Source organism: Dendrobates tinctorius, unplaced genomic scaffold (genome assembly GCF_039654945.1).
Source record: "Dendrobates tinctorius isolate UK_male_01 unplaced genomic scaffold, ASM3965494v1 ptg000056l, whole genome shotgun sequence".
In the NCBI taxonomy this organism is placed as follows: Eukaryota; Metazoa; Chordata; class Amphibia; order Anura; family Dendrobatidae; genus Dendrobates; species Dendrobates tinctorius.
The window spans coordinates 13,946,303-13,972,928 of NW_027361724.1; the positions used below are offsets into that span (position 1 = coordinate 13,946,303).

Genomic DNA, 26,626 nt, shown 5'->3' on the forward strand with positions numbered 1-26,626 from the left:
ACATTATCCGGGTCTGGTTTTCCCGTAAAAAAAGTAATTCTTTTTGCATAGCAGCCGCGGCTCCAGCGGGGTCCATGGCCTGATTATACTGTGACGTTCAGGAAAGGATAACGTCCGAGAGTGGACCCTCTGGATCGCGTATCCGGAGCCCCTGGGTCGAGCGCACCAGGTGATGACCGACCCCTGTACAGGGATCGTTAGGGGCAGGACCACAGAGGACAGAACCGCGACTGCTGGAACCGAGAGGGGCGGCTCGAGGGACTGGAGCAGGCAAGCGGCTGGCGAGGCTTACCAAAGACCGGAACTCCGTGCAGGAGGATGGAGGACTGCGGGCAGAATGCTGGGCAAGAACAGAACGGACACTGCAGGACAGAACAGAGACAGGGAACCGGGGAGACAAGGGTGGTGGCACTAGGAGTAGGCAGACAGATGACGGGCAGGAAGACAGAGCAAACACCAGGGGAAGAGACAGCAAGGCTGGAAAACGTAAAGGAAGACAAGAAACCTATAGGAACCTATAGGCGGCCAAATTACAGCAGGAATGGACACACAATAATCAGGCGTCCTCCCCTTGTGGGAGACGCCTGATATATCCCCTGCCGGTGGGCGATAGGCTGGCCACTAATCGGCCGCCGCCCACCGCAGGGTTAAACTACCCGACGGCCGCGCGCCCACGCCCTAATGCGCATGTGCGGGGTCGCCGCCGTTGGGAGACCAGGAAGGCGGGGCGCGCGAGAGCAGGAGGAGGAAGGAGGCGTGCGTGGACCGGAGGCAGGAGGAAGCGGCAGCGCGCGACGGAGCAGGTAAGAACTAGCCGCGGGGGGGCCCGGAGCAAGGGTGACGGCAGCGGTTACGACCGGCGCCGTTACAGTGTGGACTACACTTTAATATGAGCTAATGTGGCCTACACAACTGTAAAGTGGAGTGTTTGGTGAACTTTATTTACGTGTTTTTTTTCAAAAAAGCAAAAAGGATGTGACCAAAGATGTAAAAGCGATAGTATCACAAACTTTTTGGAGCTATTACAATGCAGGAAGGTAACCTACAATGCAATAGATGAGTCTCCAAAAAATAGGCCAATACTAATCTGGCTGGGGCTGCAGGGCACAAGCCAACTCTATCTTCTCCTATATAGTGTTTGCAACCAATCTAGCTGGATACGGATGGAAGCACACTAATAGGAGAAATTCAGGAAAAATAAGCAGCACTACAGCAAAAAAGGACAATGTATGAGGCAGTGACGCACGCTGAGCGGACTACAACCAGAGGTGGCTGCAGAACACACTACAGCATGTGCTGCACTCACACTCAGAGACCTCACAGACAGCCGTGAACACTACAGTGCAGAGAACTGTGCACTAGCACTGAAAGGCTGCAGAAAGGCTCCGCTATCTACTCCTATATAGTGTTTGCAACCAATGTAGATGGATATGGATGGATGCACACTAATAGGAGAAAATCAGTAAAAATGAGCAGCTATAAAAAAAAAATATGCATGAGGCAGTGACGCACGCTGAGTGGCCTACAACCAGAGGTGGCTGCAGAACACACTACTCCGTGAGCTGCACTCACACACACAGACCTAGCAGACAGCAGTGAACAGCGCTGCAAGGCAAAAGAAAGCTTCACACAGGGATTGCTACAGTAGCCTGGGTAAAGCACAATATAGCAAATCACTATCTCTAACTGTCCCTCAGAATCAGAAGAGCAGCGTCCTGTCCCTAACTGAATTCACAGCAGAATGAACCCAAAATGGCGGCGACAGCTTTCATAGTGCATCATGACATCATTTCAGCAGCCAATCACAGCCAAGCCATTAGTTAACATGCCTACATGCCAAACAGGATGTGCCCACACTTCTTAGGATTCCTCATTGGCTGAATCAAATCAAACAGGCTCATAGCATTATGGGAACTTCCGATTCCGGTATTCGATATGCTAAAAGTATCGGAACTCAGCATCGGAATTCCGATACCGCGAATATCGGCCAATACCCGATATTTGCAGTATCGGAATGCTCAACACTAATTTTGACATCTCTTGTAAGCCTCAATTCATTGTCAGCTTTAGATTATCTGATTTGTGCACTGCAGGTTCTGCAGACAGCATTATATTCTTCTTTAGATATGCCTCCCTCTTTCCATTTTATAAACATTTCTTTCTTCCTTTTTAGCATGTGCTTAAGTTCTGTGTTCATCCATCCTGGTTTCCTTAAATGCTTCCTATTCTTCCCTCTTTTCGGAATTGTTAATAATTGTGCTTTGAGAATTTCATTTTTCAAGATTTCCCATCCTTCCTGGACATTTTTGTCTTTAAGGATATCCAGCCATTGGATCCCTCCAATTCTCTTTCTGAATCCCTTAAAATCTGTCTTTCTGAAATCTAACCTTGACTTCTGAGTCTTCACAGGTCTTCCTCCTCTAGTTTTCCAAAATTCTAAAATAGCATGGTCGCTACCTCCTAGGGTCCCAGCCACTTTTACCTCCTCAACCATTTCCTCCCTGTTTATAAGGATTAGATCCAAGGTAGCAGTTCCCCTTGTTTTCTCCCCTACCTTTTGGAAGATAAAGTTGTCAGCAAGAGAGGATAAGAATTTCCTTGACCTGTTAGTTTTGCCTGAGAGAGATTCCCAACAAATGTCAGGATAGTTGAAATCTCCCATGACAACTATGTCATATTTTTAGAGAACTTGGCCATTTGATACATAAAGAGTTCATCCAGATCTTCAGCTTGCACAGGCGGCCTGTAGTAAATGCCTACAATGGTGTCCTTTCCATTGTTCTGTCCTTGTATTCTTACCCAAACAGTTTCCACAGAACTCCCAGTCTCTGAAGCTTCAATCTCTGTGCAGATATACGCGTTTCTAACATATAATGCGACACCCCCTCCTCGTTTATCAAGTCTGTTTCTTGCAAATAAGTTGTATCCTTCTAGTCTTGTATTCCAATCATGTGTATCGTCCCACCAAGTTTCAGTGATTCCAATGACATCATATTTCTTTTCCTGTGTTAGTAGTTCCAATTTTCCTTGTTTGTTGCCCATGCTTTGTGCATTAGTATAGAGACATTTTAGTTTGTGATTGGTTTCTCTTTCGCCAATATTTTTATTATTTAGATTCTTTTGTCTTTGTTCTTCCTTTCCACTTCTAAGAGCAGAGTTCTCAATACCATTTGCCAGGTGTATGTCTTTTTCTGTCCTTTTGCTTCCCTAAGGCTAGTTTCACATTTGCGCTTTATAGCGCTGAGACGGCCTGCACACGGCCGCCGCTAAGCCCCGCCCCCTCCCGACTCCCTGCCCGCCCCATCCGGTCATCGCCTCCTGCTAGCGCACATGGGCGCTCGCGATCTGCGCACCCTATCTTTAGCATAGGGTGCGCAGATCGTGCGCTGGCCGTGCGCTAGCAGGATTTTGCCGTGCGCTGCGCACTTTTGAAGGTGCGCCCGTGTGCGCCGAACGCAGCATGTTGCATTTCGGCGCGCACGGCGCACCTTCAAAAGTGCGCAGCGCACGGCAAAATCCTGCTAGCGCACGGCCAGCGCACGATTTGCGCACCTTATGCTAAAGATAGGGTGCGCAGATCGCAAGCGCCCATGTGCGCTAGTAGGAGGCGATGACCGAATGGGGCGGGCAGGGAGCCGGGAGGGGGCGGGGCTTAGTGGCGGCTGTGTGCAGGCCGTCGCAGCGCTATAAAGCGCAAATGTGAAACTAGCCTAAATGCGGCACAGAGTACTAAAATGGCACAAATATGGCTACACCTCTATGACTGAAAGCCGGAGGCTGCCAGGAGGAATAAAGTTAATTTCCTCCTGGCAGCCTGACTCTCAATATGGAGGCCGCAAGGCTTTAGAACATTATTGTTCTAATGATTAACCTCAGGTTAAAAGCATTTTTTTACATGACAGTTTCCCTTTAATGTACAATAAAGCATATTATGTTAATAAAGCTACAGGGTTATACCTTCAAACCTTGTCAGCCTTCGCTCTTTTAATTTTTTTGTTACAAACATGTTTACTAGTGATGGGTGAGCGTGCTTGGCACTGTTCAACATTTTGGGCATCAACAAGCTCCATCGAGTATCGAGCAGTGCCAAGTATCTCATGTGCTCAAGTGTTCGGGTCCCCGTAAGAAGCTTATCTGAATTATCTGAGCCAGGCAGTGAGAGAAAGATGCGCAACTCAAGTCAAGCATGTCCGAGGGTCCGATGTGCTTGATTCGAGTACTGAGCACTCAAGTATCTCAGTGCTCGATCAACACTAATGTTTACTGATGACTTTTAACAGGGTCTACACAATTAAAGTGGGATTCCAGTATTTTCTGAAACAGGCGTTCCCTGTGTTCCCCTCCAGCTTTACTGTGATGAGGAAGAAATTGTATCAAGCATTCAAATTCTGCATACATATCTAGGGAAATTAGGGTAACATTTGCATTGCTGATTTCACACCCCCATGTACGGTAATTGAAAGGCATGAGTGTGCACATTCTACAACCACTCCATGGAAAATCCTTATAATGAAAAAGATTTATTCTCTTCTCCTCATATACTGTATAATGTCTATGTCTCTCTGACTGAGCACTGAAGTCCTCTCTCTTATCTATGTTCACCAGCAACACTTCCTGCATGGGCTTTTATAGTGGCTATGAGTCATTATTGACCTCTATAGCCTTTCATGATTGGCTCTGGGGTAAATGCAATATATTAGGGGGAAGTTATCCAGGCTGCCCAAGGTCATGTGATCCCTCGTCTCTGTCTTATGCTATCTGTCATGTGACAGTGGCCATTTTAGCTGATGTCAGAAAAGAATAACAAATTTTTCAGATTTTGCAAAATTGGATGATTTTCTCCAAAAATTGTAGCAGAATCAATTTGTGCAGAAAAAAAAAATTGCTCATCTCTATTGGCAACTACACCACTTGTGCTAGAAATTCAAAAATCTTATTTTCAGCTATCATTTACTATTAAATTTTATTTGAAGCTCATAAGCACATATACAATAACAGGTATAATGTGCACTATATATTCCATGTATTATACTATATCATTTAGCTTTTAGCTTACAAGTGACAAGTTATCTAAGAGCAGCTCTGAATATTTGGCCAATTTTATAAAAATACAGGGAGGACATCGCAAACCCTATTGATTTCTAAAATGTTTGTATTTTCATCTCTCACGACATGAGGCCACAGGCCCCCTTTGATCATTTCGTTGTACACCAATCACACAGGCACAGAAGATATTCATAGGAAAAAAATGAAATATAAAATCCCTGCTGAGCTGTTGTCTGTATCATCTTTTTCCTGACTTCCTACTTGGAAACAACATGCAGTTACAATCACTTTAGAAGTGATAAATGACAACAGCTAGGATACAATTTAATATCTATTGTCATTCCAAGGAGAAGGCAGTTTAACTTTATTTATAGTGTCCTGGTGTTATCTCATGCAGCACATATATAATATCAAGTCTTGTGCGTCGCCATGCCTTAAGCAGTTTAGAAAATTCACCAGGTATTCTCACCTTCGTCAAATAGTTTTAATTCAGAGGAATGATGTATTAAAGAGAAAAGCATTCCATTCATAAAAAATCCCAAGTATTCGTAGAATAAATAGTAAGAAGGGAAATCTTGTTGCCTTCTTCAGGCTTAAAGCATTCACTACTGTATTGCTGCTGTGCTATGGGACCATGCTGTACTGCAAGACACATAGAGCCTGTGCACACGTTGCAGATTTGTCACATTTTTGTTGTGTTTTGTTCAGCTCTGATTTGTCAAAAAAACCTGAAGAGTTTCCTGATGCCAGCAAAGTGAACGAGTATCCTGAAGTGTCAAGCTTACGTTGCTTATTACTCTCTGATTTGATGCAGATTTAAATCTAGAGCACATCAATTATTGCAGGGCTTTTGATGTAGATTCCACCCATACTAATAAGTGGGGGAAAATCTGCAAAAAAAATGCTTATAAAAATAAAAACACACCTACAGAGCTGTGCAACTGTGAGTGCCTGTTCAAAGCAGTTAAAACTGGTTTGAATCACTGACTGGTAACCAACTTACGATTTTACTTAAAAAAATGCTTTGTCCCAACTAATTTGCACAGCACTGTATTTTAGGCTGGTTTCACATTTGCGTTAAAACAACGCTGCGCCCTGCGTCGTTAAGCCCCGCCCCGAGCCGGCTCCCTGCCCGCCCCATCCGGGATCACCGCCTACTTTCGCATGTGCACACATGCGATCGGCGCACCCTATCTTTAGCCTAAATGCAGCATGTTGCATTTCGGCGCGCACGGCGCACCGTCAAAAGTGCGCAGCACGCTACTTTCACACTGGCAGCACATGATCTGCGCACCCTATGCTAAAGATAGGGTGCGCCGATCGCATGCGTGCACATGCGAAAGTAGGCGGTGATCCCGGATGGGGCGGGCAGGGAGCCGGCTCGGGGCGGGGCTTAACGACGCAGGGCGCAGCGTTGTTTTAACGCAAATGTGAAACCAGCCTTATGCTGTGTTTTTCCTGCCAAGAGATGCAGAAATTTCTTTCACCCCCCACAGCAGGATGCCATCATGATCACTTACCACAGCTTATTTCAACACTATCTATTGATAATGTCCAGAACAACTCGCAGTGATAGAGGCAGGGGAAATTGACGGCAGTGCTGCAGCTCTTTCACCACTGCCCCACAGCATTTTTTACTGAAAGGAGATTAAATTGATGACCAGTGATAGAAGCAGTGAGAGTGACAGCAGGGCAGGCTCTTGATGACGATTCATTTCAGGGCTGTGAAAGAAGCTGTGGGTCGGAGTTGCTGTCACTCACCCTGCTTCCATTTCCGCTCCCTGATGACATCTCATTTTAGTATAAGTGGCACGGACGCTTCTGGGCAGGGTGGTGGCGATGATAGAAGGTTATGGGTGGCAGTGAATGAAGAAGGGGGTGGTGATGATAGAATGATAGAAGGTTCTGGGAGGCAGTGACAGAAGTAGGGTAGTGGCAGTGATAGAAGCTGCAGGGCACCAGTGATAGAAGCTCTGGCGCTGCGGTTACTTCTCTATGCCGCCATCACAGCAATTGATTCCAGACATTATCAGTGGATGGCCGTGAAAGGAACTATGGTAAGTGACTGCAAGGTTATCCTTATGTTGACGGCCTGTTTTAGACGCCCCTCTTACAAGACGTCACCGGAAGTGAAGTTAAAGAAATAGGGATTATGGAATTTTCAAATAAAACAGATTACAAATTGTAAGGACTTATAAATAGATATTTATACAGGGCATTTTATGTAACGGACATGCCCTTTAATAAATGATATAATAATAAACTCCATATTATGCGGTCTTCCTTTCTTGCAGAAAAAAAGGTTAAATTCTCAAGTAAAGCCCTCTGCAGATGTAATAAATGATCAGTAGGAACATAATGAAATGTTCTCTTCAACTCTAATTTCCATTCTGCAGTGTTGCAGTAAGTGCCTGGACACAATCCATAATGGATAGATATTTAGATTTATGAATAATTATGAAAAGTCAGTAGGTTTATTAGGTTTATGTCACACTACACTATATCAGACACTTCTGTGTTTCAATATGCTGCGTAATCATGTCAGCTCAAATTGCATATTGATTTTTAGCACAGAAATTATTCAAATTATAATTCTCTAAATCAAAATGCTGCTTTTAATCTCTAAACTTAAACATCTCAAGTTTATCATTGAATACATTGTGTCATGTTTTATTCTCTGTATTATTTTAAGCAATACCTCTATATTTACTGCAAAGCTATTATCAGAAAATGACCCATTGTTTAAATTCGGTTTTCAAAACAAGAAAAATAGCAGCTTTTTTATGTGTATTAAAAATATAAAATAGAAATCTTGTTATTTTCAAACATTTTAGACTCTAACTTCCTGTAGCTTTAGGAAATGCACACCTACATTAAGCTCAATGAACAGATTTATACCCTATCTTTTTTATTGAAGCATCTAGTGAGCATGTGCAAAGGTTATTGCGAACAGAGGGGATCTGGGTCATCTGTGACATCTCCTATTGTGATTGGATGACCCTGTGCTATCAGCTGTGTCTAGAGGTGATATGCAGTCATTTCAATCCTGCTTCTGCTAATGAGGAAACCTCTGTAAACTCATCCTGGAAAGACACAAAGTATGAGTATAGAGTATTCCCAGTAACTACTATGAAAATTACAAGATTGCATTTTCTTGTTCTTTCTGAGATCTTTTGAAGTAACTTTCTTTTATCTATTATTTTTTTAACCCCTTTACCCCCAAGGGTGGTTTGCATGATCATGACCGGGCCAATTTTTACAATTCTGACCACTGTCCCTTTATGAGGTAATAACTCTGGAACGCTTCCATGGATCCCAGTGATTCTGACATTGTTTTCTCGTGACATATTGCACTTCATGTTAGTGGTAAAATTTCATTCAAATAACTTGCGTTTATTTGTGAAAAAATGGAAATTTGGCAAAAATTTAGAAAATTTCGCACTTTTCCAACTTTTAATTTTTATGCCCTTAAATCACAGAGATATGGCACACAAAAAACTTAATAAGTAACATTTTCCATATGTTTACTTTTTATCAGCATAATTTTGGAACCAAAATTTTTTTTTGTTAGGAAGTTATAAGGGTTAAAAGTTGACCAGCGATTTCTCATTTTTACAACACCATTTTATTTTTACGGACCACATCACATTTGAAGCCACTTTGAGGAGTCTATACAACAGAAAATACCCAAAAGTGACACCATTCTAAAAACTGCACCCCTCAAGGTGCTCAAAACCAGATTCAAGAAGTTTATTAACCCTTCAGGTGCTTCACAGGAATTTTTTGGATGTTTAAAAAAATGAACATTTAACTTTTTTTCACAAAAAAATTACTTCAGGTCCAATGTTTTTTATTTTACCAAGGGTAACAGTAAAAATTGGACTGCAAAAGTTATTGCGCAATTTCTCCTGAGTACGCTGATACCTGATATGTGGGGGGAACCACTGTTTCGGAGCATGGCGGAGCTCAGAAGGGAAGGAGCGCCGTTTGACTTTTTCAATGCAAAATTGGCTGTAATTCAGATTGGATGCCATGTCACATTCGGAGAGCCTCTGATGTGCCTAAACAGTGGAAACCCCCCACATGTGACCCCATTTTGGAAACTAGACCCCCCAAAGAACTTATCCCCCAAGGGCATCACAGAATTTTATAACGTACAGCTGTACAATTAAAAAATCATATTTTTTCCAAAAAAATGATCTTTTCACCCTCAATTTTTATTTTCCCAAGGGTAACAGGACCCCAAGAGTTATTGTGCAATTTGTCCTGAGTACGCTGATACCCCATATGTGGGGGTAAACAACTATTTGGGCGCATGGCAGAGCTCAGAAGGGAAGCAGCGCCATTTGACTTTTATTGCTGGAATTGAGATTGGACGCCATGTCGCGTTTGGAAAGCCCCTGATGTGCCTAAACAGTGGAAACCCCCCACAAATGACACCAATTTGTAAACTAGACCCCCCAAGGAACTTATCTAGATGTGTGGTGAGAACTTTGAACCCCCAAGAGCTTCACAGAAGTTTATAATGCCCGGGCATGAAAATAAAAAAATCATATTTTTTCCACAAACATGATCTTTTAGCCCCCAATTTTTTTTATTTTCCCAAGGGTAACAGGAGAAATTGGACCCCAAGAGTTGTTGTCCAATTTGTGATACCCCATATGTCTGAGAAAACTACTGCATGGGCATACGTCGTGGCTCGGAAGGGAAGTAGTGACGTTTTGGATTGCAGAGTTTGATGGAATGGTCTGCGGGTGTCCTGTTGCGTTTGGAGAGCCTCTGATGTGCCTAAACTGTTGAAACTCCACACAAGTGACCCCATTTTGGAAACTAGACCTCCACGAAACTTATCTAGATGTGTGGTGAGCACTTTGAATCCCCCAGTGCTTCACAGAAGGTTGTAACGACCGGGCGTGAAAATAAAAAAATCATATTTTTTACACAAAAATGATATTTTTGCCCCCAATTTTTTATTTTCCTAAGAGTAACAGGAGAAATTGTACCCCAAAAGTTGTTTTGCAATTTGTCCTGAGTAGGCTGATACCCCATATGTGGGGGGTAAAACACTGTTTGGGCGCATGGCAGAGCTTGGAAGGGAAGGAGCACCATTTGACTTTTTCAACGCAAAACTGGCTGGAGTTGAGATCAGACGCCATGTTGCATTTGGAGAGCACCTGATGTGCCCAAACAGTGGAAACCCCCCAATTCTAACTCCAACCCTAACCCCAACACACCCCTAACCTTAATCTCAGCTCTAACCCTAGCCCTAACGCTAACCCTAGCCCTAACCCTAGCCCTTATCCTAATCCTAATGTTAAAATGAAAATAAATACATTTTTTTAATTTTATTATTTTTTCCTAACTAAGGGGGTGGTAAAGGGGGGTTTGATTTACTATTTATGGTGGATTTTTATATTTGGCAGCTGTGGCACGCTAAAAGACGCTTTTTATTGTAAAAATAGTTTTTGCATCACCACATTTTGAGAGCTATATAATTTTTCCATAATTTGACCCACTGAGTCATGTGAGATCTTATTTTTTGCAGGACGAATTGACGTTTTTATTGGTACCAGTTTTGGGCATGTGACATTTTTTGATCGTTTTTTATTCCAATTTTTGGAACGCAGAATGAACAAAAACAAGCATTTCAAGAATTTCTTTTGGGGGATGCGTTTACACTGTTCTGCGTGCGGTAAAATTGATAAAGCAGTTTTATTCTTTAGGTCAGGGCAATTACAGCGATACCTCATTTATGTAGTTTTTTTATGTTTTGGCGCTTTTATGCACTGAAAACAATTTTATATAAAAAATAATTATTTTTGCATCGCTTTATTCTGCGAGCTATAACTTTTTTACTTTTTCGCTGATGACGCTATGTGGCAGCTCGTTTTTTGCAGGACAAGATGACGTTTTCAGCGGTACTGTGATTATTTATATCCGTCTTTTTGATCGCGCGTTATTGCACTTTTTGTTCGGCAGTATGATAATAAAGCATTATTTTTTGCTTTGTTTTTTATTTTTTAAGGGGTTCGCTAAAGGGGTTAACTAATGGGACAGTTTTATAGGGCGGGTCGTTGCGGACATGGCGATACTAAATATGTGTACTTTTATTGTTTTGTTTTTATTTCCAAAAAATGAATTTATTAGGGAATATTTTTTTTTATTAATTAATTTAGCGATTTTTTATAAATTATTTTTACACTTTTTTTTTTTAACTTTATTATACTGTCCCAGGGGGGACATCACTGTCATGTGACAGATCGCTGATCTGTCACATCACAGATCGCTGTGACAGATCAGCAATCTGACACAGGCACTTCTGGAGGCTTCCTCATGCCGGCGCTTTGCAGGCACTGAGGAAGCCGGATCCCTGCAGGCCCCCAAGGTCCCTGCCGCCATAATGGATCTTGAGACCTGCAGGGAAGGAGGCTCCTGCAGCAGCGCTGCACATTGCGCTGCTGTGGGGGTCTCAGGGAAGCACGGAGGGAGCCCCTTCCCTGCCGATGCTTCCCTAAACCCCCGGTACACTGCGATTGTGTTTGATCGCAGTGTGCCAGGGGTTAACGTGTCGGGGGCAGTCCGTGACCACCCCTGACACATAGTGTCGGGTGTCAGCTGTGATAATCAGCTGACACCCGGCCGTGATCAGCGGCGCTCCCCCCGTGAACTCCGCTGATCGCGCTAGACGGACTATCCCGTCCATGGGCATAGGGTCCCGGGTCTCATGGACGGGATAATACGTCAGATGGCAGAAAGGGGTTCATTGCCTCTATTTCATAGTATTTGGAACTCTCGTTTGTAAGAGTCAATAACAAGTAAGTATGCAGTGGTGGCACCGGACAGCTGTATATTATATTTTAAAGAGGACCTGTCAACAAGTCAAAAGTAGCTGTTTTTTGCTCTTATTTTATTCCTGCTGTTCCCCTAAGTATTCAGTTTTATTTTTTTATTCACCATATAGTACCAGAGGTATGGGCCCTTTTAGTTAATGTTAAGAACGCCCCAACACTTTGAGTGACAGTTGGTTCTGCTGTTCATCTGTGCACAGTAAGCTGTCAAAAAAAGCGCTGGGGCATGCTTACAGCTGTATACAGTGAATGGTGCTGTGAGAGATGACTTTAGCTACTCCATGCATGAACCTTATGACTAAAAGCCAGCAGCTCCCAGGAGGAAATAAGTCCATTTTCTCCCAGCACCCGCACTTTCAGAAAGGTGGTTGTGCAGTAGCGCTATTTACCTGCAGAGTAACCCTTTATCTGCAAGTAAATAGCGTTTTCTATGGTGACATGCTCTCTTTAAGCAAATTCCTACATCAGCTTTGAATCTACATTATTTTTTCCACATGATTTTATTTGAAAAGTTATCTCCAAAGAGGATGTCTTTGTGAAGACGAGAGCAAAGACCATAAATACTATACTAAAGGCTGCCTGTAAATATTCTTATTGATACTACATTAATATTAACATATACATTTTGAGATAGTGCCATAGAATAACATGAAGAATTTCATAATTCCATAATTCAGATTTGCAAATAAGTGACCATCAGACTAAGGTCACATGAGCGCAAATTCTCTCATCCGAGAGCATCAAGCCAATTATGCGAATTACATTCTGATTAGAGTGTGATTATAGAGTGATCTGATTCTCTCGGATGAGAAGATGATGGAGAACAAATTTTCTCCATCTTCTCTGTTCTATCAGTCAATGGAAATCGGATGGCCCTCAAATGTCATCCGAGTGCAGTCTGATGTCTTCCACTGACTCATTGACTTGCATGGTCGAGTGTAATCTGAATATTGGATCAAACTTGGGCATGCTGCTTTTTTTCAATGGAAAGACTCTTTCCAAGGCAAAAATCAGACATCTGCAAGCCCCCATAGACTAACATTGGTCCAAGAGTGATCCGATGTTTTGCCAGATTGCACTTCGACCAATAATATGGTCATGTGCACCTGCCATTAGAGTTACCTTCTAATTCAGACTTTGATCATGTTTTCATGTGCCTCTTAGTTATACTTGCTAGAAGGGAGTTCTGTGGGTCTATAATCCAGCTCAGCTTTCATTCCTGTACTGTTTTCCCTTTCTACAGTCTAGGAGGCATATACTATGCTGACAGACACTGATGCTGAGAATTGTGTAATTACCAATAGACTAGCGTAGCAGGTTTGGCTGTGGGTTCATTCTCAACAGATGAATACACAACTGCCATGTATACTGTATGTTATTTTCTATGTATTTACACTATGTTTGAGCTGTGGTGCAATGTGGTCACTCAGAGATTAGAACTGATGCTTTGCAAGTAATTGGGTCTTGTGTTTAAATCCCACCAAGGGCAATATCTGCAAGGAGTTTGCATGTTCTCCCCCTGTTCGCAAGAGTTTTCTCTGTGAGCCACAGACAGTGTTAATAAATCTCTGTAAAGTGCTATAGAATTAATTGTGCTATATCTTTAACATGACCTGTTGTCTACAATCTCCTTCTCCATCTTGTTATCTCCAACACCAGGTTAGGCCACCTTCACACGTTCTGGTGTTTCCGGTACTGGTGAGATACGTGATCTGTGTCCGTGTAATAATAATAATTATTTATATAGCGCCAACATATTCTGCAGCACTTTACAATTAAGCGGGGACATGTACAGACAATAAATTCAATACAAGGTAAGACAATTCAAACAGTGACATTAGGAGTGAGGTCCCTGCTCGCAAGCTTACAATCTACAAGGAAATGAAGGGGACACAGTAGGTGAAAAGTGCTTGTTATTTCAGGTCTGGCAATTATAATAAATAGGGATTTTCACATAAAGCTGCATGATCCAGTCATCAGCCCGTGTGCTTAAGTGCAATAGTCAACTGTTGCACTTGTACTTGTACTCCCGTGTACCATTTGTGTGCACGTATGTGACATCCATGTGCTGTGTGTCAGTGTGACATGTATGGAATTAAATGCTGCATAGAAATTAAATAGTGTTATGTATTAAAGATGTTCAAAGATAAAGAAAGATAGCGATGAGGAACATACCGTATATACTCGAGTATAAGCCGAGGCTCCTAATTTTACAAAAAAAAAAACCTGGGAAAAATTATTGACTCGAGTATAAGCCGAGGGTGGTGCTGCACAAGGGTTAATGTGGTCCAAAAAGATGCTCCATAATAAATACCCCCCAATAAAATGCTGCACAAGGGTTAATGGTGGCCCAAGAAGATGCTCCATAGATATATACCTCCCATATATTGCTGCACAAGGGTTAATGGTGGCCCAAGAAGATGCTCCATAGATAAATACCCCCCATAAAATGCTGCACAAGGGTTAATGGTGGCCCAAAAAGACGCTCCATAGATAAATACCCCCCCATATATTGCTGCACAAGGGTTAATGGTGGCCCAAGAAGACGCTCCATAGATATATACCCCCATATATTGCTGCACAAGGGCTAATGTTGGCCAAGATGATGCTCGATATATGCCCCCCATATGATGCTGCACAAGGGTTAATGGTGGCCCAAGAAGATGCTCCATAGATATATACCCCCCATATATTGCTGCACAAGGGTTAATGGTGGCCCAAGAAGATGCTCCATAGATATATACCTCTCATATATTGCTGCACAAGGGTTAATGGTGGCCCAAGAAGATGCTCCATAGATAAATACCCCCCATAAAATGCTGCACAAGGGTTAATGGTGGCCCAAGAAGGCGCTCCATAGATAAATACCCCCCATATATTGTTGCACAAGGGTTAATGGTGGCCCAAGAAGACGCTCCATGGATATATACCCCCCATATGTTGCTGCACAAGGGTTAATGGTGGCCCAAGAAGATGTTCGATATATGCCCCCCATATGCTGCTGCACAAGGGTTACTGGTGGCCCAAGAAGATGCTCCATAGATATATACCCCCCATATATTGCTGCACAAGGGTTAATGCTGGCCCAAGAAGATGCTCCATAGATCGGCACTGGCAATATTTATCAGTCCCCGCTCCATCGCCGTCCACCGCTGTGTCTCCCGTGTCTCTGCAGTGACGTTCAGGAGAGGGCACACACTGACTATGTCATCGCGCCCTCTGCTGAATGTCACAGCCAGAGGACCCGAAAGACAGAGCGGTGGATGGCGATGGAACGGGGACAGGTGAATATGGCTCCCTCCGTCATACACCTTCAGGTCTTCCTGGTTTCGGTAGTCAAGTGGTACTGCTCATTAGACTCATGAATATGCGCATATTCATGACTTTAATGAGCGGTACCATGTGACCGCTGAAGTAGGAAGAGCTGGGGCACCGAGACCATAGGAGAAGAGGGGCTGCAGAGACCATGCTCCAGGAGGGGGTGAGTATGATGTATGACACCCCCGCTCCCCCTCCCCCCACTGACCACCGTAAATGACTCGAGTATAAGCTGAGAGGGGGACCTACAGCCCAAAAAAGGACTAAAAATCTCTGCTTATACTCGAGTATATACAGTAGTTATAAATGTGTCAGTGTGATATATAATCAGTGCTTTGTGTGTGTTGTTTTCTGTACTTGTATTTATTGAATAATAATGTATTTATTGAGTAAATGCAAAAAAAATTTAAAAAAACAGCGTGGGGCCCCCTTATTTTTATTAAACAGCTGAGAGAAAGCAGACAGCGTTTCTGGTTATTTAAAGGGGAGCTAAAAAAAATGATGTGGGGGTCCACCCTGTTTTTAATAACCTGCAAAGGCTGCTGGGTGATATTAATAGGCTGGGAAGGGGCCATGGTTAATAACACCAGCCCTCAACCACCCCAAATGGCGCATCCATTAGATGTGCCAATTCTGGTGCTTAGCCTCATCTCTTCCAGCTTGACCTGGTGCGTTGACAAGCCGATATCCACGGCCCCTTCGCAGCCTATTAATATCAGCCCTGAGATGTCTGTTTAGCCTTTGCTGGTTAATAAATATTGTTAGGACCTCATGTAATTTTTTTGCGACCCCTTTTAATAGCCAGTAAAGACTACACAGACATCTGTGAGTTGATATTTATAGGCTGGGAATCTTTATTGATATTGGCCACTTCCTAGAATAATAATACCAACCTCCAGCTGTCTGCTTTCCATCAGCTGGTTAATAAAAATAAGATAGAACCCACAGAATGTGTGCACCACCATTGAATACAATGGTTGTGTGTGCCTGTATTTACTGTCCTTAAAAAACGGATGTGTGAGGTGGGCTTTACTGTGAGAGTAGGAAAAAGCAGAGCAGAGATATGAGCCACAGGAGTAGTGTGCTGTATGTGAGAATAAACAGCACAGCCAGATATGTAATGTTGTACAGGCACAAGAGCAACAAAATTATAAAACTTTTTTAATGAAACCTATTTAGAAAATTGTTTAAGGATAGGTCATTAATATCAGATTGGTGGGGGTCCGAAACTCAGCTCGCCCACTGATCTACTGTGAGCAGTTCATACACATTGTACAGAGTAGTAATAATAAAGACAGTAACAATAAACACAGTAGGCTTTCTGGGGTGCTGCAGCTCAGGTCCTACTTTCTTCAATGGAAGTAAATAAATAATAGCAATGATAGTTCAAAAGTAAATAAATAATAGCAATGATAGTTCAAAGGTATTACTTTTGCCAAGTATTTAAAATTGATTTAAATAAGTTTAATTAAATGTACGTGGCTAGAAGAAATATATATACACTGCTCAAAAAAATAAAGGGAACACTCAAATAACACATCCTAGATCTGAATGAATGAAATATTCTCATTGAATACTTTGTTCTGTACAAAGTTCAATGTGCTGACAACAAAATGACACAAAAATCATCAATGGAAATCAAATTTATTAACCAATGGAGGCCTGGATTTGGAGTCACACACAAAATTAAAGTGGAATGTAATGTCCTTAAAACAAGTCAAAATGAGGCTCAGTATCGTGTGTGGCCTCCACGTGCCTGTATGACCTCCCTACTGTACAATGCCTGGGCATGCTCCTGATGAAGCAGTGAATGATCTCCTCCCAGACCTGGACTAAAGCATCTGCCAACTCCTGGACAGTCTGCGGTGCAACGTGATATTGGTGGATGGAGCGAGACAAGATATCCCAGATGTGCTCAATCGGATTCAGGTCTGGGGAACGGGCAGGCCTGTCCATAGCTTCAATGTCTTCATCTTGCAGGAGCTGCTGACACACTCCAGCCACATGAGGTCTGGCATTGTCCTGTATTAGGAGGAACCCAGGGCCAACTGCACCAGCATATGGTCTCACAAGGGGTCTGAGGATCTCATCTCGGTACCTAATGGCAGTCAGGCTACCTCTGGTGAGCACATGAAGGGCTGTGCGGTCCTCCAAAGAAATGCCACCCCACACCATTACTGACCCACTGGAAAACCGGTCATGCTGAAGGATGTTGCAGACAGCAGATCACTCTCCACGACGCCTCCAGACTCTGTCATGTCTGTCACATGTGCTCAATGTGAACCTGCTTTCATCTGTGAAGAGCACAGGGTGTCAGTGGCGAATTTGCCAATCCTGGTGCTCTGTGGCAAATGCCAAGCATCCTGCACGGTGTTGGGCTGTGAGCACAACCCCATCTGTGGACGTCGGGCACTCAGACCATCCTCATGGAGTTGGTTTCTAACCATTTGTGCAGACACATGCACATTTGTGGCCTGCTGGAGGTCATTTTGCAGGGCTCTGGCAGTGCTCCTCCTGTTCCTCTTTGTACAAAGGTGGAGGAAGCGTTCCTGCTGCTGGGTTGTTGCCCTCCTATGGCCCCCTCCACATCTCCTGGTGTACTGGCCTGTCTCCTGGTACTGCCTCCAGCCTCTGGACACTACGATGACAGACATAGCAAACCTTCTTGCCACAGCTCGCATTGATGTGCCATCCTGGATGAGCTGCACTACCTGATCCACTTGTGTGGGTTGTAGAGTCTGTCTCATGCCACCACGAGTGTGAAAGCACAACCAACATTCAAAAGTGACCAAAACATCATCCAGAAACCATTGGTACTGAGATGTGATCTGTGGTCTCCATCTGCAGAGCCACTCCTTTATCGAGGGTGTCTTGATAATTGCCAATAATTTCCATCTATTGTCTATTCCATTTGCACAACAGCATGTGAAATTGATTGTCAATCAGTGTTGCTTCCTATGTGGACAGTTTGATTCCACATAAGCTTGATTTACTTGGAGTTATATTCTGTTGTTTAAGTGTTCCCTTTATTTTTTTGAGCAGTGTATGTTGTGGCTATGTGCCTTAAAAGTAAAAAAGCTTTCATAGGGACTGCCATTTTTGCAGGTATAAGTATACTTTCTGCATTGCCTGGATAGATGGTGCAACAAGATGCGTGTGTGTGAGTGTGTGCGTGTGTGTGTGTGTGTGTGTGTCTTTTATGGCAGCTGCAGTTAAAATGTCAATAGATCAATACAGTCTCCAAGAGATCAAGAATTGTTGTTCTTCCAGAAACCAGGAAATGCAAGGGAGGTATACACAAAGAAGTGCTGCTGTAATTTATTACACTGGTCAACAGCATTTTTGGTGCCAAAGATATTTCATCGAATTTAGGGTATTTTTGGGGTGCTGATTCTGAATATGTCATCAGTTTTGCCAGATTGGCTCAAGTTTTTGAGATTTTTGGTATCTTATTTATAGCACTTGTTGGTAAATGCGACGCATCATCTCATTAATTTCTTTGGATTAGTACTTGAACTGAGCAGTTCTCAATATAGTTTTGTGTTAATTAGTGTTCTAAAAGTTTGTTCATAGCTTGATTTTTGCACTAACTTTATGTTGTTGTCTGTTTTCCAGTGAAAAGCATGAACTCATCAAGAAGAAGTTGTCTTAACGATCCAGACTCATTCTGTTACATTTGTGGTGAATACACACTGCCAAAACATAGAAGAAACATAACAGACTTCGTAAAAAAAGTGTATTTTGCCTATTTTGGGGTTATGCTTGGGGACCAAGACAAGTTTTGGGCACCACACATAGTGTGCAAAGCATGTATCGAATTATTACGAAAATGGAGCAAAGGACAAAGAAAAAGCTTCAAATTTGGTGTTCCAATGGTGTGGAGAGAGCCAAAAAATCATCATGATGACTGTTATTTATGGTAAACACAGGTACAGGCACATCTTCACAATGAGGGACAGGCCTTCTTGCAGATTCCATGTTACTCCCATTTTCGTTTCTTATGCTTATTGAATCCTTGCACTTGCACTGCACAGAAATAACAGTCATCATGATGATTTTTTGGCTCTCTCCACACCATTGGAACACCAAATTTGAAGCTTTTTCTTTGTCCTTTGCTCCATTTTCGTAATAATTCGATACATGCTTTGCACACTATGTGTGGTGCCCAAAACTTGTCTTGGTCCCCAAGCATAACCCCAAAATAGGCAAAATACACTTTTTTTACGAAGTCTGTTATGTTTCTTCTATGTTTTGGCAGTGTATATTCACCACAAATGTAACAGAATGAGTCTGGATCGTTAAGACAACTTCTTCATGATGAGTTCATGCTTTTCACTGGAAAACAGACAACAACATAAAGTTAGTGCAAAAATCAAGCTATGAACAAACTTTTAGAACACTAATTAACACAAAACTATATTGAGAACTGCTCAGTTCAAGTACTAATCCAAAGAAATTAATGAGATGATGCGTCGCATTTACCAACAAGTGCTATAAATAAGATACCAAAAATCTCAAAAACTTGAGCCAATCTGGCAAAACTGATGACATATTCAGAATCAGCACCCCAAAAATACCCCAAATTCATTAAAATATTTTGGACACCAGAAAAAAAATTTTTTTTCGTTGACCTGTGTTATCAAAGCCTGCAGTAATACAACACGTCTCATCTGTCATATAATCCCTTGAAACTATTTGATAAAAAAAATAACTCTGTTGACTCTGTCACAGTCTACACTGCAAAGCAGAAAAGTTAGCTTCAGTAAATAGGAAATGGCACCTCACGTGTGTATGTTACTGTGTCTAATTTCAGAAATGGATTATTGCAGGCATTTCAAACAGGGATTGTCGCAAACAACCATTAATCACTGAAACCTACCTAGCACTGTTATTGTAACCTGTAACAGTGGTCACTCACAGGTTGCAATATTTTCAATATGGTTTATAATGCCAGAGACAGTCCCGATAAGCGGCATGTTTGATAGCCCGGAAGATTTAACCGCACAACATACAGTAGACATTTTATTGGTAAATCTGCAATTTTACATGTGCTTCTCCAGGTGATGGAAGATTTTATTGTAACTGTGCACTGTTTGTACTCTATTGAATAAACTCGTGTCCACAACTCAGAAAGTGCTTTACAGCTTCCAGCTGCTCTTTATATCTTTTTTTTTTACGTGTAAGGACTTGCTTTTTTATATTACTCATCTGCAGAATTTTCTTCAATTTTCATTTTTCTTTTTTACCATTACGTTTTTAGGCTTTGGAATCCATTATTAGTTTTCTGTAATTAATACTGAAACTTGTGAGAGCACTGAATGTCATTTTCTCATGATACATTGTCTTTAACCCTATGAGTTGTTTTCAATGATCTACCATTTGGGGTCCTCTAATTTCTCTAAGTCTCTTTTAAACCACTTTTCATTATGAATGTTGCGCCCATCACAGCATGGTGCAGTCAAATCATAAACCATTCCACAGACACTATGCTTTCCATTCTTATAATTAGATTATTATGCATTGATTGATAGCTTTGGCTTTGCAAAGTATAAAGCATAACTAATCCGGGCTGAATAATAGATTTAATCACCTTATTGAGAAAACTTGCCAATATTTAATAAAAGATTTTGGACTTTGGCTTAAAAAAAAAAAAAAGCAACTTTTGGCATAAAGGCAAAGTGCCCGTTATCTGTTCTGTAATCAAAATTGGTAAGATGAAAAAAAGAAATAATAATTTTACAGTAGTACAGAGTGTATTTCAGGCATAAAGCCAGATGATATTCAATATTAGATCATGCATCAAGGTAGAAAATCGCAGCATAGACTGGAAAGTAAGTTTCAAATACTTTTACAACTATAAAAGGACCATGGAATTCAGCAATGCTGAAACTATTAAAGTCATTTTTTTGTTTCTTAGTGTTCAATGGGATTACAAAATGTACAAAACTGCACAAGGCAGATTTCATAAACATACATTTTATAATTATGTTAAGTAGTATTGGTAGCATTTATATCAAAATGGCAAAAGTGTGAATGCACCTTTAGACATTTTGCATAGTGTATATTTCACTATATAACACTTTGGTGAGCATAAAACATGCAGAATGCTTTTTCTCTGCATTTTTAAGAGTCTTATAACAACAAACGTTAAAACAACATGGCATGACATCATACTTGGCCCATGGTTATGTGTTTTTAGCTTGTGTCCTTACTCATAACCTGCAGCTGCTATTGATAATACAGCTCTCCTTAAAATTCACACGATAGATCACATGACTGCTAAACAAGTGATGAGTGAACGTGCTGGGATAAGGTGTTATCAGAGCATGCTCCTGTGCTAAGAGTGTCTTCAGTGTGCTCGAAATATGTTCGGGTCCCCGCAGCTGCATGTCTCGTGCCTGTTCATCAACCGCAACACATGCAGGGATTGTTTGTTTGTTAGGCAATCTCTGCATATGTTGCGGCTGTCGAATAGCTATGAGACATGCAGCAACATATGATCTAAATCAAATCAATATTTGGGTTGACCACCCCTTCACTTCTTAGAGAACTAATCACAGATCTGTGGATTTAGGCTTGCACAAAGTCTTCTGTTTCTTTATGTAATCCCAGACAGACTCGATATTGTTGAGATCAAGGATCTATGAGGGCCAAGTCAACACTTCAAGGAGTCCTTGTTCTTCTTTCAGGTCACAAGTCATACACTATGGCAAGAGTGAGCACAGCAACAAGACACAAGATAGTCATGCTGCATCAGTAAGGTCTCTTCCAGGCAAAGATATCAAACCAGACTGGAGTTTGAATATGTGCTTTTCAAGCTCTTTTATTGAAGCAGCAAAAAATAGACAATGTTGAAGACCGTAGATGCAGTGGTCGGCCAAAGAAACTTATTTCAGCAGATGAAAAACACATCATTCTTACTTCTCTTCAAAATGGGTGGAACGCCCGTGCCCATACGCGGTCCCCGTCCTCCTACTGTGGTGCCCGTACCTCCGCGGTGTCCACTCTTTCAGTCCACTTCCTGATACTCTGCTCCTGATTCCTGGCGCGTGGCCAGCACATCCCCGGGTATGAGACTAAGGCCGCACGCGTGCGCTCTCTCAGTCTCAGGCACTGGGAAAGGTCAGAGAGGTCCGGCCCCTGCGCACTGCAGTCCTTTACTCTGCCCTCAATAGGGCAGATATAGTACGCCTATGCAGGAGCCACGTCAGAAGTAAGGAGGAGGATGTCATCGCTAGAAGATGGGAGGCGCCGGACCGAACCGCGACACCCATCGGACCAGACTGGACCCCCGGGTGAGTTTAATCTAACTCGTTTTTCTTATCTTTCAGGTTACATCAGGGGGCTTATCTACAGAATTACAGAATGCTGTAGATAAGCCCCTGATGGCAGTGGCCACATCTCATAGGGCAAAAATGAGGTGACAGATTCCCTTTAAAGAAAACTGTCAAAAACAGTCAAAGTGAATGTGTTTGCATTTTACGTCATTGTAGCTTTTCAGTCATACTTTGTACCAGTACAGAAGTTGTGTTTTTCTAGATTGATCCTACTAAAAGGCCAAATACCATTAGGCTGGAATTGCTAAAAACAACACAAGTCTAAGCACATTGGCTTAATTACTTAACAGGTTGCAATGTTCACTTAAGCAAATCAATAATTATCTCACTTCTTTTCTTTAAGGACTTGTCTGAAAAGGAAAATTCAAGAGGAAATGCATTGGAATCCCTGAAAGCAAATTTCTATTGTGAACTATGTGATAAGCAATATTATAAACATCAGGAATTCGATAACCATATTAATTCTTATGATCACGCACACAAACAGGTAAGATTTCTTCATCTGCCTTACATTGTAGAATTTCAAAATGTTTTTATTATAACACATGCACTAAGCTATATTACTGATCTGTATTGTACAGATCCCATAGAATGGTCAGAACCCTTATTGTAGGTTTCTGAGCTTTTGACTTCTTAAAAAAGCACTACCAGCAAAAATTGTATCGCCTAATCCTTTTTAAATATGTATATGATTTAGTGTATATGCATTAAAATAGTCTACTGATTGCCATATTCCCTGGTTGCCGGAGCTGCTCCGCTCTTCATCTAGATCACATGACTTTAAATCAGACTGGTCGGATCACACAGGGGTTTAGGTCTGGACTGGAAACCATTTTCTTAATGTAAATCTATGGAGGCTTGTTTTGAGGGTCCATAAACTTACATTAGTGGAAGTAGCACTACTTCCTCAGCGGTCCTTGAGCTAGGAAGAATGAGGAGCGCTCACGTGATCCAGAAAAGGACTAATGCGATTTGGACCGGCGTGTATTTTAATGGACCTATGCTACATCACATATACATTTAGAAATAATTAAGGAACAAAAATTTGTATTTGTGTGATTCTTCAAGTAGGCACACAGAGGGTTTTTTTTCTCACTTACCATCTGGAATTCTTCATAAGATATTGTGACAAGTTTTGCCGTATACTGTAATTCACAGGTATCCGTCTCTAAAAGCATTCTATCTAAAGTGGAGCATACACATTAGATAACTGGAGGCCAAATGCCTATTTTGCCGACAGTTATTTCATTTAGCTCCACCAATAGCATGCATGCTCTGCCAAGCATGCATGTTTATTTCAGAACAGAGAAGCGAATAAGTCACTGCCAGGCACCTCTAGCAGCTGTTTATCCCAGTGGGTACATATTGTATGTTATTTCTGTCCTGACTTAAGTCCAAAAACATTTATAAACAGGGTTTTATATCACGCTAGCCCTAGTCTACCTGTGACCGAGGAAATTCAAAATGCAAGTCCCTCTAAAGACAGTCATAGAGCTGAGAGTATGTTGCCTGTGAACAGCGCTATGTGAGAGATCATCACTAATTCTATCAAATATTTGTGGTTTCCACGTGGGGAATAGAAAAGCCACATTTTCTTTTCTAGAAAGAACAATTCATATACTGGCAGCAAAGAACCTAATATATATATATATATTAATGTTGAATCCTTACTTATTTACTTTTAGCTAAGTCAACCAGCTCACTGCTAATAGACTCAGAATAAAAATATTGAAGTCAAGTGCTCAGGGTATCCTCCCAACTAATGCAGAGAGATGTAGAACAACACGAGTGAAGAACTGCAGTGTAAGCCTCTGTTTTTCAATAGACATCTCAGGAGATTGCGGAGTGCCGGTGCAGCAGGATTACTTACAATGACCTTCAACTTAAACTGTTTATCATGGCACATATTTCTTCAAAAGCATAATTCTATAGGATTTATTAGACAGCTATTCATTTTTCTCATGCATACTGCTGAATTAGAAAGTTTGTCTTAAACCAGACAAACCCTTACAAAAGAGGATCCTCTGCAAACTATTGATCTTGCTTAGGAGAGCGTGTGCAGTTGGCATAATACAGTATTATTTAGGGTTCACTCCAGATGAAAGAAGGCCCCTGTTCAAGAACAATATGGGCCCCTCTTTGTGTCTGTGACAGGACTTGCTTGCTAATTTGAAGGTGAAAGTGGGCCCACTTACCTCCTGGGCCCCTGTGTGTGCACACTTTGCGACAATAATATGTCCGCCCCAGGGTCATTCATAAGAATCACTTTGCATGTATAGAGGGACAGCTCAAGTCCTACAGAACAGTTCTCCACTTTGACTCATAGAGGGTGGTTTTACGGGTAGACCCTCCTTTATATCTATATGGCATATAGACAGGGGTTGTCTTCATGAGAAAAACACTTTTAATGAGGCTTTCAAGAAGATTAATGTAAAAAGCTTAGCTTAAAAAGTGTAGTGTAGACACATAGTAAGGAGCATGGTGTGAGGAGTACTGTGTTACAAAAATAATGTAAGGAGCATGTTTTAAGATGCTTGATTTAAAAGTTTAAGGCACATGGGCCCTGATTTATTATTTTATTTTTTATTAAGTCTCTTTTCTTTTTTTGCTTCGTGGTATTCATTGCTGTCTCTTTTGTACCAAATTTTGAAAATTTCTCACGTATTAATTTTGTTCAGAGTGAAAAATGGTCTTTATTTTTGTCTTTAACCGTTCTCGTGACTTACCAGCAGCTGGAAAAGTTGCACGTTTCACAAAATGTTACAAAATTAAGAAAAACATTTTCTGCCATACATAAAATCATTCCATGAGTGGATTGGACAATACTTTCAATGAATTTTGTGACTTTTCGAATAGTCGCTAATTGTCAATCAGATGAAAACATCAGGGAAAAAAGGTGGAAACTTAAAAGAATGAAACGCAAATAAAAAACTAGGTGAAAAACACCAAAAACTAGACAAAGAAAACACAGGCGCCAATGCATAAATGACAGGGGCTCATAATGTTATTTGCAGGGTGTGAAGAATATGCTGTAAGCACCTCAGTTTAAGACAGTGGTTCCCATCCTTCCTTACCTTGAGAGTCACATTTAGCTCTGATGCATGGCCATGACCACATTCAGTGGGATCCCTACCACTTACAATAACAGTTGTACTGACCTGTGGTGCCAGTGCCATTCCAGTGGTGTCGGCAGTTGCTCTCCCAGGGATCATGTGACATTTTTTATGTCACGCTATCCCTGCAGCCAATCAGTGCTGGCTTCAATCTCACCATCTTTGGACATGGCTGCAGGGATCGTGTGGAATAACAATGTCACATGAGTCCTATGAGAGCCAGTGTCTATACCACGGGAACAACGCCGGCACCGGAGATGAGTATAAGTGTTATTATATTACTGGTAGATAGAGAATGAGAATTGAATCCTTCTAATATCTATGTAGAAAAAGGAAGTCTCTTTTCCCTGCATGAGTCATCATTAGAGTTGAGCGACTTTTGGTTTTTTAGGGTCGCGTTTCGTTTCGTGAAACCCGACTTTTCCAAAAGTCGGGTCGAGCAAGATCGTCCGATTATAGGGAAAAGTCGGGGTCGTCCCGAAACACGAAACCCAATGTAAGTCAATGGGGAATAAAAGTCGGCAGTGAGAGGAGGACAGGAAACACACCTACAGTGCCCATTTGAATGCCAAAAGCATCAATTCTTCTTACTTAAGCTTGTCAACCTTAATTAACTTCATAATACAAGTTACGCACTGAAAAATGGGGGTTATTTGGCTAAAGTTGTGGGGGGGAGGGCTGGCTGCAGGTTTTCATGTGCCCTGGGCGAAAGAGCGCCCCTTTAACACATACCACAACTCATCATGCTCCGATACGGCAGAGAAATAGCGGTATAGTACAATGAAAAATACCTCACTTTTTACATCTCATGACGAGGCCCATCTATTTCTCCATACAGAATCATTGGTCCCATATAATGTTTGAAACAGTATATGATGAGCTCCACATAATGCTACAGTATATGTTGGTCCCCATGGATGAAGCTCCACTGTCTTATGGGCCCAAATAATGCTCCAAACATAAT

General features: G+C 41.8%; 1 protein-coding gene across 1 annotated transcript in view; it reads left to right on the forward strand.

Annotated features, from left to right (window-relative positions):
• ZNF804A (zinc finger protein 804A) overlaps window positions 1-26,626 on the forward strand; it is a 283,673-nt gene that overhangs the window by 163,675 nt on the left and 93,372 nt on the right. Inside the window, exon 2 of the mRNA XM_073577506.1 lies at window positions 22,893-23,036. Within this exon, the coding sequence (XP_073433607.1) occupies window positions 22,893-23,036 (144 nt within the window). The remainder of the gene's footprint in view (window positions 1-22,892; window positions 23,037-26,626) is intronic.